At 37.0% G+C, this 15,730-nt stretch overlaps 1 protein-coding gene across 9 annotated transcripts in view; it reads right to left on the bottom strand.

Moving 5' to 3' along the window:
• Positions 1–3,553: 3,553 nt before the first annotated feature.
• The window catches only part of Syt16 (synaptotagmin 16), a 316,226-nt gene continuing 304,049 nt past the window's right edge, over positions 3,554–15,730 (bottom strand). For all 9 annotated transcript variants that reach the window (XM_087195235.1, XM_087195238.1, XM_087195236.1 and 6 more), the window contains one exon: positions 3,554–15,528. In XM_087195235.1, coding sequence (XP_087051361.1) covers positions 15,215–15,528 — 314 coding nt within the window. In that variant the 3' untranslated portion in view covers positions 3,554–15,214. The remainder of the gene's footprint in view (positions 15,529–15,730) is intronic.

The raw sequence follows: 15,730 nt of genomic DNA, 5'->3' as shown, positions 1-15,730 counted from the left end.
GTAAAAGGGGAAGTTGTTGTCTTCGGAGCCCAGGAAGGGCCTGCATGAAGAGTTACGTTGACGCCTGTGTGACGGAGACCTCCTGTGAGGGTAAAGGGCTACAGGAAATGCCACACAAGTCTCAGAGTGTGCCTAGTTTAGTTTTCTAGCCCTGAGGGTTAGAACGCTAATCTTTTGTAAATGCGAAGGGGACCCAGAGGTGGAGGGAAGGGAAGGGAGAAGGGAAGGGGGGTAAAAAGAATTAAAATGTGTTATGTACAAGTCCCAGTTCCCCACTATGAAAGTGATCGTTATGTACTGCAAACATGTACAAATAACTTTTTAAAAATTTTAACAAGCTGATAAGCTAAAATGGAGCTAAGAAAATATCAGCGAGCCACTGTAGGTGAAGACCTGATGATTAAGCTTCAGTGATCCAGTCTGAACTGGGCTTTGAGAACAGTACTCTCATATCCAGGAGATGTTACAGCCTGCAGTATACCACGGTGACTTCTGTCTTACCTGCAGTGAGGGACAGAAGAAGTGGCTGTCTCAGGCAGCTCTGCATCTGTGGGGCGCATCTCCACACTGCCCCTCTTACCCTTCTAGGTCCACTCACACAGCACTCGGCTCAGTTTTCCTGAATGGAGAAGGCTCTCTTTTGTTCTGCAGGGATTTTATACATGTTGTTTCTTCCTTAATGTGCCTCCGTCTCACCTGGCTCCCGCCTACTCAGCTTTCAAGTCTCAGTTTAAATGCCATTTCCTCCTAGCGGCTTCCCCTGACAACCTCCCACCAACTACATTAGTCCCCTAATTACATTCCCAAGTCATACTACCGATCCCATTTCACAATATTCCTCACTCAGGACTCTAAGCTAGCTCTACCCGGTTCATGGTGTGTCTGCTCAGTGAGTAGCATACGGTGCTGATCCAGCAAAGGTAACCAAGAGCAAGTGGCAACAGGCAGATGCAGCCTGCCTGGCTCAGCATCCCCACGTTCACCTTAGCTATGTAGCTGACAGTTGTGATTGTGCACAAACCGTGAGTCACCACTAGCTACTGTCTTTTTAGCTGTACAAGTACAAGGGGGAGGAAAGGAAGCTCATTATACAGAAAATAGTTTTCTACCATTAATGAGGCATTGTATTTATACAACAACTTCTTTTCCTTTTCAGAGCAGCTTTTGAAGGTCACTATCTTAGTTTTAATAGCATTGGGAAATACTCAACCACAGTCATTTAAATTTTTTATCTTTCTTTAAAAAGCAGCCTCAATATTCACATGTTTTATTTCTATAGACCAAGAACAAACAAATAAATCCATTTGGGGAGCAGCTAGCTGATTTGACCAATATGAGCAGGACTTCTAGTATTCTACTTTTTCTGAATAGAATGGGAAACCTTTTCTGCTTTCAGTCTAAATCACTGAATGATTGTCAAATCCCCTTTCATCTGGGACTACTTCTAAAAATTTAGTAGACACTGGAAGACATAAAGGAAATGTAAAGTTAATCTCAAAATTTTAGAATGGATATATGGCAAAACTGGAAACAGAACAAAGATATGAGTTTAATCTTTACTTTAATCTTTACTGCATCTATTGTCTGTAGATATGTTTTATAAGTTCCCCAGTTCTATTAGGTGATTAGAACAAATCTTGTACTTTAAATTAAATGTTTAAAAAGCACACCCATTACATTAGAATATGTCCAAATTGTAATCTCACCACTGAATCCTGTCCCTCCTTGTAATGACCACAGATGTAATGCTCATCTTGTCTCTTACTAACTGCTGAAAGAATGAGTTATTTTATTATGTAGTAGATTGCACATTAACACTCCTCAGAGCTCTGAAATGTCTCTCAAGCTTCCCCTTGAGGCATATTTCTGAATCTCCCTGTTTCCTCAGAGAAACCATGAGGATATTATGAAGCTTACAAGATATATAATGCGATTTTATTGGTCAATAAAATTCTATTCAAATGGGTATGAAATTTTAAAACTACCATGTAGGCCAAAAAAATAAAAAAGAACAAAAGAACCAAAGTCATAGATGATTGTCTCCATTATTTTATCAATTAAGGCTGGCTAAGCCTTTGTTGAAGTGCTATCAGAGGATAGCAATGTTTTGTCAGTGATTGCTCTGAAATTAATAGACTGAAAAATCTATTCCTCTACATTATTCTTCTTTTAGTCATTTTTTATATTATTTGCTTTGGTGTTTTTACTATGCCATATACATATTTATTAGTACACATACATGGATCTACATGAATCGAAATGATTCACCTTGCACATCTTACCAGCTCAGAATGCTTCGTCCTGTGGCTTTGGAAATGTGGTCTATATTTTCAACAGTGACCCTTTGGTGTTGAAATGCTTTCAATTTAACATGATTATTGGTAAGCAAGTAGAACTCATTAACCATCCTATAATGTTGTCACACCACCATGCATTAAGAAGAACTTAATAAATTAGTTTTCCATTAGTAAGCTTTCTTTAAGTAATCACTGATGCCACAGCATTGGAAATAAGATAATTTTTAAAAGAGAATAAAGTAAAAGAAGTGTACCAGATACTGACTACAGGATTCATACCAATACTGTCATTTTCTGGGGCACGTGAGTCTTCTTAAATATAGATGAAGCTGTATGACTAATTCTGGCTAATGAAGTTTAGGCAAAAGTGAAGATCACTCCATTTGAGCATGAGCCCTCATGTCAATCATTTCATTTTCATGTCTTTTTTGTTCTCCCCAGTGTGCATGGCAATATATTCCTTCAGAGCCTAGAAGGACTTCAAGGTGACCAAGTCCCAAAAGGAGCCTGCATCCCTAAGATTCTGCTAGAAAGAAAGCTACCTTGGGCAAAACCAGAAGCATTAATGGAGTAGAAAACTCTGTCATGCAACTGCACTGACTTTTAGGGTTGTTGATAACAACAGGTATCATTCATTGCCCCAGCTTGCACAATATATACAAATGGTTTTTTAAAAAGTGTCCCTGAAACACCAATACAATTTTTTTCCGCATATTTCCTCTTGCTTGGGGGATGTCAGCCATGTTTGCACCGCTCTGGAGATTTTGGATGAAATAGGCTGGCTCCCTCTGGTTTGAGCTTCCTGTATCTGAATCTTACAGATTTATTAAAGGGGGAAGAGGTCTGGACCAGAGCTTCTCTGATGAGAAATTACCTACACTTTGTACATGGTCACGTACACTCTGCCTTCTCAGAATCCTCTTCAGATCTAATTTAGTTAATTCAGCTATCTTTATATAGCTCCTTACTTACCTGATATTATTTTAAATTCAATACTTTAAACAAGCACCTGAGGTAATAAATGTTGATTTGTATAGGTGTTTACTATGAAAGTCCATAGCACCCTGAAACTAAGTCAAGTATATGGATTATAAATGTAGAGCTTATAGTTCTAATATATACGTCTGCAGTTGGTATTTGAAGTTAATGGTTTTTGTGTATACTAAAATAAGCAATATCATTCGAGCTCATAAAATTTGCATGTTGATGCTGTGAAACTGTCTTTTTTAACATAAAAAATTTCACACATGTACATATAAGCCATCTGCTAAAACTTTATTGATAAAACCAGTAGCGACAGTTTTACAAAATTGGAATGATTTTCAGTTTTGAACAATCGTGAATTCAGTTGCAGCAGACATTTTGTACAAACTGGAGCTAGTACTTCTTTTCTGTTTTGGTTTTAAACAAAAAGAAATTAGAATTTATCCTCATGCAGTTAAATATCTAATACAGAAATAGTTTTTAGAGTGCATAAAATAGGCTTTTCAACATCACTGCGAGACTGAACATCTGCCTTAAACATTATTTGTACAGGAAAAACAGTGTAATTCTTCTAATCATGAATTTAGTTTCTATCACAGGTAAACAATTTTATATTTTCCAACATATTTTCAAAGGGTGCATCTAACAAGAGTATTGACATTAAGTATGTCATTAACTTTCCTAGTTAAAACACAAGACCACAGTAGAATAGTAATGTATTAAAACCATTATCATGAAATCTTGAATACTATAAAAGTAGAAACGTTTTTTAGTTTTTAAGTTTAATAATTTAAAAATGTTCAAACCCATTCTTAAACACTATTCACAGGCAGATGTAAACTCAGAGATATTACATTCTTTAGCTGTCTGTTCTACTAACAGCCAGAGATGCATTCGTGTTTCCTTAATGGAAGACACCAAAGTCAATAGTCATAGAAGGAGAAACAGAAAGACACCTACATGGATGTTTGAAAGATTTTTCAGAATTTTTTAAAGGGAGGATCCAACCTTTTGGGGAAGAAAATACTCTCTACCCCCCTCTTGACCCCATGGACCACCTAGGGGTCTCACCAGGAAAACTTCAGAGGAGGAAATATAGCAGCTATCAGTTCTAAAAATGCCTATAAAGAACTGAGAGGGTCAGGAGGATCCTACCTTACAGATCTGGCCTTTTAACAATCAATTTGCCAATGAATTTTTCTATTCTTGGAAATCTAGAAGAAGACCCAATTTCATATTAAACTAACTATGTCATACTAAACTCTCCCCAGTAGTGAAACTATTGACCACTATTGACAAACACCAGAAACTCAGGACAAGGTAGTACATTAAGATAATGTATTAAAGTAAACATGAAATAGAAAAAGTCCATGTTTACAGTGTTAATACATCTGCAACTGCAGCTGACAGTAGAGTAGTAATATAAAGCCCATTCCCTGCTAAGAACAGTGTGTTCCATGTAGGGTAAAACCTCCTGAAAATCTCCTAAAATAGTTACATATGTTCAAAATGAATGAATCATTCACATTTACATTTTTTCATGCAAGTTCTTCAAGGACACCCATCAAAAGTTGAGATATAAAGGAAAACCAATAAAATATTTTAAAACAACAGCCACACACAGTGTGCATATGGTGAAACATAAAAGTGTGAATTTGAACAACTGTTTCAGATGCCATATGAAGAGAGAGAGAGAATCAGATTTATCTTGAACTGTGAACACAAACTCTTGCTATGAAATCTTGGATGTATCATAAAATGAAGTTTTTAATCTCTACTTTTCTTAGGAGATAATAAAAGTGTATTTAGCAAGAAAATTATTATATGGGTAAAAAGATCACTTGAGAGTTGAGAGATGGACCATACTGATTCTTCAAAAGAAAATGGGAATATAGATTGAAGGTCCTTTTGTTGCTGGGGAAAGACCTCTTGCATGTGCCATTTTCAAGTCTCATTTTGTGGGAGAAAAATAAAGGGTATTCAATTTAACACTTTCCCTGTACTTGAGTTAAACTGTTCTAAGGAAAGTGTTGTCTTCATCTCAAACACTGACCATCCACTTCAAAAGATGGATTTACTATTTTTTGGTGCAGTCAGTGTTTGAACAGCAACAAAGACTAGAACATAACATCTGGTTTTAAATTTTCCCAGAGGCAGAATGACTAAAGACCATTCCAGCTGTAGCTTGTAGTCAGACAAATTACTGGCAGAGATTTCAAGGTGTCAATTACTTTGATATAGCAGCATAAAAGGTGGATCTTACCCTAATATAAAAATAAAACAGCTTGCAGGCTCCAAAAGCTCTGCAAGGCTTTGAGAATTCTGCAGAATGTTTCTCCACCCATCCCCTAGTCATACAGATGGACTTGGTCCACACCAGGGACTCGGTACTCATTGTGTTAATGGGAAAATGGATGAATCTGATTCCCACAACAACATGCTGAAAATAGGTAGGATGAGTATCACTTTTCCTATTGCTAGATAAAGAAATGAAGGCTTGATGAACTTGGGATTTGACATTCATTCTAAAGCTCGTTAATGGAAGGATTGGTACTGAAATACAAGCTTTATTACTTTCTTTACACAACCACAACTTCACTTCTCCAAAAGGCCTGGTCTCACAAGTTGCAGTCACAAAGCAAACAACAATCAATACATATAGAAATTATCTCAAGATTCCACCTCACCCCAGAAAGAATGGCTGCGATCATGAAATCAACCAGTAACAAATGCTGGTGGGGCTGTGGGGAAAGAGGAACCCTGCTGCACTGCTGGTGGGAGTGTAGACTGGGGCAACCACTGTGGAAATCAGTATGGAGATACCTCAAAGAGCTAGGACTGGAAGTCCCACTTGACCCAGCTATTCCCCTGCTGGGGATCTTCCCTAAAGAATTAAAAGAATCATACCACAGTGATATATGTGCACCCACGTTCATAGCAGCACAGTTTGTGACAGCTAAAACTTGGAAACAGCCCAAATGCCCATCAGCTGGAGACTGGATTAAAAAAACATGGTTTTTAAAAATAAAATGGAGTACTACTCAGTCATAAAAAATGAGAAATTAGAGACATTTATAGCTAAGTGGATGCACATCAAGGCGATACTCTTAAGTGAAATAAATAGGACACACATGTGTAAATACCGAATAGTTTCTCTGGTGTGAGAAACTGAAAGTGTAAAAAAGGATTAAAAGGCATAATAAATAATGTGAAATAGGAAGAAAAGGGGCAAAGGGGAAGGGGAAGTGGGAAGGGTAGGGTAAAGGAAAGAAGGGAATGGAATTAATATGAGAAAATGAAAAAATGGGGGAAAAAAGCTGTTGTAAATAGGGAGGGATAGAGGGGTTGGAGGGAGGGCAGGGGAATTGGGAAAAAATAAGAACCAAGAGAGATCATGTAAACGTGCAAATTTCCAGTGGTGAATGTCATTATATTGTATACCTAAAATGTACCAATAAAATGTTTTAAAAAAGAAATTATCTCAAAATATTCATCGGACATTGCCCATAGTCGGGCCTCTTCATTTTCCCAGAGTGATTGCCAGTGTCATTACTTCAGCATCCATCCACCTGTTCATTCTACCCATGCATTATCATCAATGTCCTACCATTAGAATTCAGCACGTTGCTTACAACCATTCTAATTAATTTGTATGACTGATTGTGACATGGCACAATCACAAAGCTTCCTGTTTCTTGGCGGAAGTAATATAGGTAAAGTCATATAAACTAGTAACAGAAGGACGTTTTCATTCATGAGTTAGTAATATAATTAACACTTTTTGTCAACATATATTTAAGTCCTTGCTCAACAAAAGAAAACAACAGTCACTAAATTTGAGGCATGATCTGCATGACCTTCCGAGCTTCTCTGTTTAGATTCCAAGGAGAAAAAAAAGCTTAGACTGGTTAACATTAATTCATGAAAGAACATGGTATTTTTCATACAACTTCTATCCAAATGTAAAGTAAGCCTCATATCATTGACATGGAATTGATTTGAGTTTGGGAGTTGCTACATGATACTTGATGAACTGCATGAAGTAATCCGTTTATTTTTTTTCCTGAGAACATCTACATTAAAATTTGTCATAGAAACTGGCACTAGAAATAAAAATAAATAGGGCATAAACTGTGATACATCCAGGCAATTGAAAATTGTGCAACACTTTAAAAATGAGGTTATTGTGGTGTAAAAAGACTTAAATGCGTATTAGTAAATGAAGAAGTCAATCTGAACAATCTATACACTTTACTATATGACAACTATAACACATGCTGGGATAGGAAGTTTATTGAGACAGTAAAAGATTAATGGTTTCCTGGGATTTGGGGTGAGAGGGAATGAATAAACAGTACTGAGGATTTTTAGGACAAAATATTCTGTATTATACTACAGAAATGAACATATGTCATTATACATTCTTCAAAACCCATAGGACAGCCACATGTGGTCACACACACCTATAATCTCAGCAACTCAGGAGGCTGAGGCAGGAGGATCAAAAGTTTGAGGCCAGCCTGGGCAACTTAGCAAGATCCTGTCTCTCTCTCTGTCTCTCTCTCTCTCTCTCTCTCTCTCTCTCTCTCTCTCTCTCTATATATATATATATATAGTATTTTTTATATAAAATATATATATATATATTTTTAAAGGGCTAGTAGTGTAGCTCAGTGCTCAGTCCTGGGTTCCATTGACATACAACACCAAGAATAAACTTTGATGTAAACTGCCCATTTTAAATAATGATGTGTCCACATAGATTCACTGATTGTAATGAATAGAACACTGTGATTGACAGGAGGTCAACAGGGAAAAAAAGGTGTACGTGAGAGAGGACCAGGGTCTAAGGGAGCTGTTTTCTGCTCAGTTTAGCTGTGAACCTAAAATTGCACTAAAAACTGAAGTTCACTCATTTTAAAACATAAAGAGATCACAAAATCACTTACCTGAAAATATAGGTCAAACCTTATTCCAACAAATATAACAGAAATTTCTGTCTCTATAGAGTATACAAATACTAACATCTCATCCACAAATTTAAAATAATAAAATCTACAATAAAATGAAATTTTTTAATTCTAGGAAATATCTTGTTTTTCATAATACTAAGATCTAATTTGTGGCTGCCCGGGTATGGTGGCATAATAAAAGACTCCATTACAGGGCAGTGGACTTGTGCATTAATAAACATCACCATGGTTTGTGGAGAAATGTGACAAATTTAGTACAGTAATCCTTGTTCATGGAACCAGCTACAAGGAACTTAACAGTCTTAAGAAAAAATGTAGCTCAAGCATATAAGAATATTATCCAGAGTAGCCCGCATGGAAATATCATTCTGTCAGTGCATATGCGCTTTGCCTCATTGGAGATTTTACTCACAACTTTCTGATATCTTTTCAAGCATCAAGGTCTTTATCAAACAAGAGATAGCCACATTTTATAATGGGTCATCAACTGGTCAACACTAAAAAGTTATCTTCAATTAGAATTGTTGAGTCACCAAAAATTCTGACTTAACTGGGATGCTTGCCACCTGTATAGCAGACATTTGAGGTGAATGTTTATAACATTAAGATACATAATAAATCCACTGAGGAAACTCCAGTCTGTGTCTTCTATTATGAAACTGAAAGCATCAAGAGGCAAATTTAGGTTGATTTAAAAATTGACACTAGAAATAATTGTTCATCTGTGTGCCTCCTAGAAACATCCTAATGTTGACCTTTACCCATTTCATAAGGATGAACCGTATGAGTCCGGTTTTTAATAAATAATAATGTTTTCATCAAAACCAAAGAGAAGGCCTGGGGATTTAGCTCAGTGGTTTTGGCGCCTGCCTCGCAAAGCACAAGGTCCTGAGTTTGATCCCCAGTACCAAAAAAAAAAAAATAACCAAAGAGATATGCAAAGATATCTTTGCTTATGTTATCATCCTTTTGTCTGGTGGCTACAGTCTCCAGTTCACTCATTCAAAAGTAAAGTATAACAACACTACTAAACCACAGTACTAGTTGGATGTGGTGGCATGTGTCTATAATACTAGCTACTGTAGTTGGGAGGCTGGGGTAAGAGGACTGCAAATTGGGTACCTGCCTGCATGGGCAACTTAGCGAGACCTTGTCTCAAAGTTTTAAAAGGGCTGGGTGTGCGCCTCAGTGGTAGAGCACTTGCCGACCTAGCACACATGAGGCACCAGGTTCAATCCACAGTACCACAAACAAAACACAATACTTAGAAGCATTGTGTTGCATCTGCTTGTATGGACCTAGCACTTCATTGCAGAAGGGGAATGCTTCACTCTGCTCAGATGCAAAACAAACCCATTTATTTTCAAGAGAAGCATAGGCCAACAAACAAAAATATTTATTTATTAACTAAAGACAGAATAATTATTTCCAATTTTCTTAAACCCTCTCTCTTTTAGAGGAGGGAAGAAACAATTTTAGAAATGCACTAAGCCAAATAGTTAAAGGATAATAAAAAGATTTTATTATTTACCTTTAGTCCTTATCAGAATCTAGGAAGAAATATTCAGAAACATAGCAAGAAATATTTTAAAAAACAATGGTTAAACTTAAATTGTTTTACTCATCTACATTTTCCAACCTCTAGTTCAGAAATTGAAACATTACACTTAAGATCTTTTGACCAAATAAATTTTGTTAAACCCAAACAACAAAAAAGGGCACATAGTTACTTAAGGGGAAATGGAGTCAAGAAAAATAATGCATAAATATGGTATGCATACATTGGGAAGCCTGCCTTCTCATAACCAGGAAGTAGAATTGGTAATTTTATTACTTAGTGACATAAAGTAAAAGCTTCCATGGAGAGAGCTGGAGGTAGCATTAGTGAGCTACAGAGAAAGGTTGGCGATGCTCAGCAATTTCGTTCCAAGAACGTCCACATCCATCCATGGCTGTCTATGAGTTTGTTCTATAAAAGCCACAAACTGTTTCACAAGGGCTATAAATATAAGTGATTGTGTGTCTAGAGCACTGCTTTGTGACCCCAGGGAATAAAAGCAGTCTCTACCATAGCAGGAGAAACACCAAGGGCCTACGGGCATCCCCAAAGTCATCTAAACAAAACCTGAACAACAACTCCCTGAAGAAAGCTTTATGAAGCAGAGAAAAGTCACTGTGGAAAAAAACGTCCAAAAGGAAAGAACACTAGCCCAGGGCATTGTGATTATGGAGGTTACCTACAAAATACTAGATGTAAGAGAAAATTAATAAAGATTATCTTCCTGGATGCCCTTCCATTTCTGTATACAGAATCAACACTAGAAGCAGATCTTTCTGTTTTAAAAGACTTCCAAAGATACTGATTCTGCCCTGCCCTGTAGGAGCGACACAATTGGGAGCGAGGTTTTATGTGTGATTCAACAGGATGTGCACCCAAGCACCAATGTTTTGCATCTCTTCCAAGCTAAGAAGAAAAAGACAAAGATTTAGCTCTTTCTTCACTGGCATCTAAGACTCAATTTCCTCTATGTACCAGGCTTTATCTCCTCATAAGATCTACTTTCTCTGCAAATCCAGGCTAGCTTCCTGAACCTATCCTTTTAAAGTATCTGAAAATTGTTTTGAGTTTTTCTCTAGAGTTATTTCTTTCCCTAGAAAAAGGAAGAAATAAATGCTTTTTCTCAAGCATGATTGTCTGGAGGAAACATGAATACTAGCTGTGTACCAGGCTCTTTGCAGGCACATCACAACTGTGATGTTACTAATATCTTTTTTTAAGACCTTGTGAGGTAGGTATTATTTTCATTTTCCAGTTGAAGACACTGGGGCATGGACTGGCTGAGTAATTTCCTTAAGGCCACATGGTTAGCGGAGTTCCATCTGACCCCAGCCGAAGACCGCACAGTCTGTGCCAACTTCACTACATTCACCAATTTCATTTCCTCCTTCTTTAATTAGTTTCCATTCCTCCACAAGTTGTGGCAAAATGACTGCTAGTTAATATTAAATATATTTTTGTTTATTAGTTTACTGTTCTTCATTATATGCCATTAGATGCTAAATGTATCGAGCATATTGATTTCTTTAAATCTTCTATGCACATGCTATAATCCTCTGGTTTGAGTATTTTAGTTTTTCCTAAACAAATGTTTAACTTTTCAGATATAAAAATATTCTTGCCAGGGCCAGGGATTTAGCTCAGTGGTTCCGCCACCTGCCTCACAAGCGCAAGATCCCGAGTTCAATCCCCGGTACCAAACAAACAAAAAAAAACTTTTGCCATTTCAAGATAATCTATCATTTGCTGTTGTTTCAGATCAAACAAGAATGGAATGCTCTTTAAGCATGGTGTCATTAATATTAAGCAGAGACACTCGTGGGTTTTCTTGTCCTGTTTCTCTATCAGAAAAGAATATACCTCCATTTGGTTTCACATCACTTACAAGTAATTCTTTTCTACTCACTTTTTGGGTCTTAGCATACCTAAGTCCTCTTCTGTGAAAAGACAGCCAGGATTTGTGGAAACCCTGAATTTGATGTCCACACTGAACAGCAATTACATTAATTTACTGGGTAGTAGAGAAACACTTTCACTTTGCAGAATGGTAGTTTCTACCTAAATGATGGTTTGCAAACTTTTAGCTCCCTGATAAGATCTGATACATCCATGATACAAACTACAGTGCCTGACCAAGGGTCAATAATTTGGAAAACACTGTAAGATCTACATAGTGAAAGGTCAGAAGTTGTGTTTCAGGCTTAGTATAGCAGCTTGTACTGTGGAGAACATCAGCATTTGAAATTAATCACTGAACTGCCACTGCAGGATGTCAGAGTTAAGTGAGTGACAGTGCAACACCATACTCATTCCCTTTTGCAAATATAATGATGATTTTTTCCTCTGGCTTTGTGCAGGTGGAATGCTGAGTGTGATCCATCCAAAGGCTATGCAAATTCTTCTGCTAGTGAAGGCAGGACCACCCCCCCACACACACACCAGGCAGTTATGCAGCATCAGCAAAAACAGGCTCCAAAACAACTGCGCATCACACAGGCAGCCAGTGAAGTAGAGGGAACTGAGCAGGTGTTCAGCTGCCTGGTGAATAGTCTATTTAAAAATTCAACAATAGTCAGAGGGAAGCAGGGACCACAAGAGCCACCACTGTGATTGGTGGAACTAGCACTTCTTGATTGAGTATAAACTAATGCCCTTAAAAAGGGCACAATATGAAGAAGATATCCTAAACCTAGTGCATCACTTCCTCTCATCAGTATTAATGAAGAAGCATGCTCTTTAGGAAAATTACTGAAAGAACCACTGATAGCCCAAATCCATGGCTGCTTCCATGTCAGATCTCCCCATAAGATATTAATCATTGGCTAGATAAAATAGGCAAAGACACTCTCTCACTGAAGAACCAACTAATTATCTCTGATAACTCTTTTGAAAAGCAAATGTGGATGTAAAAGTTCAAGAGAAAAACATGGGAAATGCATTTATGTCTAGACTTTGCCAAGAAAATAAGGGAGTTTAAGTGCATGAAATCAAAAGATCTTACTAAACCAGAATTTCAAATCAAGGTTTTAAAAAAATCAGCCTCTTATTTTAGTGCATCTTGTCTTTAGAATTTTATGTTTATACAATCAGCTGAGAGTGAATATTGCTGTATATTAAAGATGTACATGGCCCCTATATGGTAAGTAGCACAAACAGAAAAATTATAAAGATAAAAAATGCTTTTCAGGCATCTCTTCCCTTAGAACACTGCACACTGCTATAAACTGCATCATAAGCAGACTATTGGAAAGCAGATCAAGCACACAAGGATATCTTCACAACACCAGCAGAAAACTTAAAATGGGTGGTTCAAGAGAGCAGAAAATAAAGTAGATGTGATTACTGGGTACCACAAAACAAGGGATACAGGCAACACGAAGAGCAGGAAAGTATGAAGGGGAAAAACCCAAGGCTGCCTGTACAATATACAGATTTTTTCAAATGTAAATTTTAAAGTGAATGCTGCTATTATGCTCCTGCATAAAGGAAAGCATTACAAGGCTGCTCTACTTCCCTTTAAAAACAAGGCATAAAGAGAGTAAGGGATGTGAAAAGCCAATTCTTTGTGCTGCTACTTAATCAATCGCACTCAGTTCTACTCAATGGCATAGCCACCCTGCAAAGACCACGCAGCAGTTAATGGATATGATGCCGGAAAAGCACTTTGAGGTCTTCCAAAGAAAGGTAGAGTAAAAACCCAAAGGAGCATGGTTTTATTACCCAGTCTCAACAATTGAGCAGCAGTGTGTATGAAATGTCCATGACCTGAAAAGAAATAAAGATAGTAATTTATTCTGCAAATTCTGACTCTTTCATATGAAATCATTTCTTTCAAAAGTTGAACCAAGAAATCACAGTAGAGTTATCTGGTGCCCTAGTCTGGTCTAATCAGGATAACCATTACATGCTGAAAGGAATAAATACATTCTTCAAGTGTTACAGCCTACGCTTACAATCTGTCAAAATGTGGAGCTGAGGAAGAGTTATGTGTTCTTGACTGTATACATCCGTCACTAGCTATCACTCTTCACACAGACAGGGAAAAGTCAACAATGAAACATAAAAGCTAAAAATAATCCACTGAGCAATTGCTCAGAAAAGCTGCATGTTGGACATAAGGTTAAATGTACATTCCTTCCTTTCTTAATTACTGCCAATTTAAAGTAATTGATATTAAGAGTTTGGATATAGGAATAAAGAAAATAAACATGCTCCACATAAATATGTAAAAGTTGATCATAAGTAAAATTCCATGCTTGTAACCATACTTGGTCAGTTCTCTGACTAGCATGTGCCCAGAATGCAAGTAGTGACTAATATATGTTGCTGTAAATACCATGAAAAAATGACAGATATAGGCACTTCAGATGCTCAAAAAATTGTTATTTCATAAAAGCTAAAAATATTTCTTCATTTACAGGTGTTCAGATATTCATCTCCAAGAGTCAATCAAATTAACCTTTAATAAAGACCCACTGTGTGCAATTTCCTATGCTCTCAGGTCAGAAAATACTACATAAAAATAAGCATGGTTTATATGCAGGAAAAGCTTCAAATATATGTATGAGCACTGACTATAGAAAAAGTATAATCCAAAACAACTTTATATTTAAAAATTAATAAGTAGATTTCTTGGTTTTCCTCTCAATTTTTAGGAATTTATTAGATGAGAAAGACAGCATAAAAACCCTAAAAGTTACAAGTTAGAAATGTTACATATGAAAAAGGAGACAAATCTTACAACAGTAGCTTTTCAATTTTTTCCAGCTTCAAAATGATTCATATAACCAAGTCTCATAGAAACCATAATATATAAGTGAGATAAAAGAGGCACGTAATTAATACAAATTTATTTCATAAGCTCAACTTAGAACATTTACTTTTTAGGTAAATAGGTTTTGTGATAAAGAGAAAAATGAGAAATAAGATTACAGTTGCATTTTTCTGTGAGCCTCAGCATCTGATTCATTTTGGTACTTTGGAGTTTTTTGCACTGAGAAAATTCTGACATACACCTATGTGATTACATATAGTAACATTTAACAGCTCCCTTGAAATCGCAAGTTATTCTCCAAGAAACAGAGAATAGCAGGAAAAGCTTCATCCCACACTATAAACCAAAACTCAATAATCTATTAGCACAAATTAACTCATCATTGGGCTCAACTATGGCAACATTTTCCACATTGTACATTTAGCTGGGTATTGCAGTTTTTTATTACAATATTTAAAGCTAAATCCAACTGTTCAGAAACCCAAAGCTTCCGCTCAGAATGCTTCAGGGTTAGTAAAATCTCAATTTGAAAGCCTGAAAAGCTTGCCAGGATGCACTGGTTTGGTGTCAACATTCAGGAATACAGGTGACCAATCCACATATAGCACATGAACACCAGTTGGCCAACCTAGGATTCCAGCAGTGTGTGCCATCTACACACTTGTTGGCCTTTGATTTCCTTCATTTCTTCCCAGTGATCTTGCTCCTCCTCTCCACTGCTGTTCTGTCCCAGAGCAATCCAGCCAATCATTTCTTTACGCTTCATAGTACGCCTGTTATAAATGGAAATCATCAGCGTGACATCTGAGAGCTGGAAGAGAGCCACCTGGAAGACAAAGGTCTCCTTGTACACAGGATTAGGCTGACCACGTCGAAGGCTTGTCTTGCAGCGGGACATCTCTTGACCCACAGAATTGAGCAGAAAGAGTTTTCCATATGTATCTATGGCAAAAGCAAAAACAAGAGATGAGAAAACCCCAGTGCTTTCTGTTGGCCAGTTTAGTTGTACTATTTTTTTCCTCCTCCACCCTTCCGTATTTACAAAGACTTTGTTTACATTTTCTCCTTTTCTCATATTTTTTCTTTTCCCTTCTTTTCTTTCCCCTACCTCTCCCACTTCCCCTACTCCTATAGACCTTTTCTT

Source organism: Heterocephalus glaber, unplaced genomic scaffold, assembly GCF_053883595.1.
Source record: "Heterocephalus glaber isolate CG9 unplaced genomic scaffold, H.glaber_assembly_v1.0 deba00001608, whole genome shotgun sequence".
Lineage (NCBI taxonomy): Eukaryota > Metazoa > Chordata > Mammalia > Rodentia > Bathyergidae > Heterocephalus > Heterocephalus glaber.
This window is presented reverse-complemented; position numbering and strand designations above follow the sequence as displayed.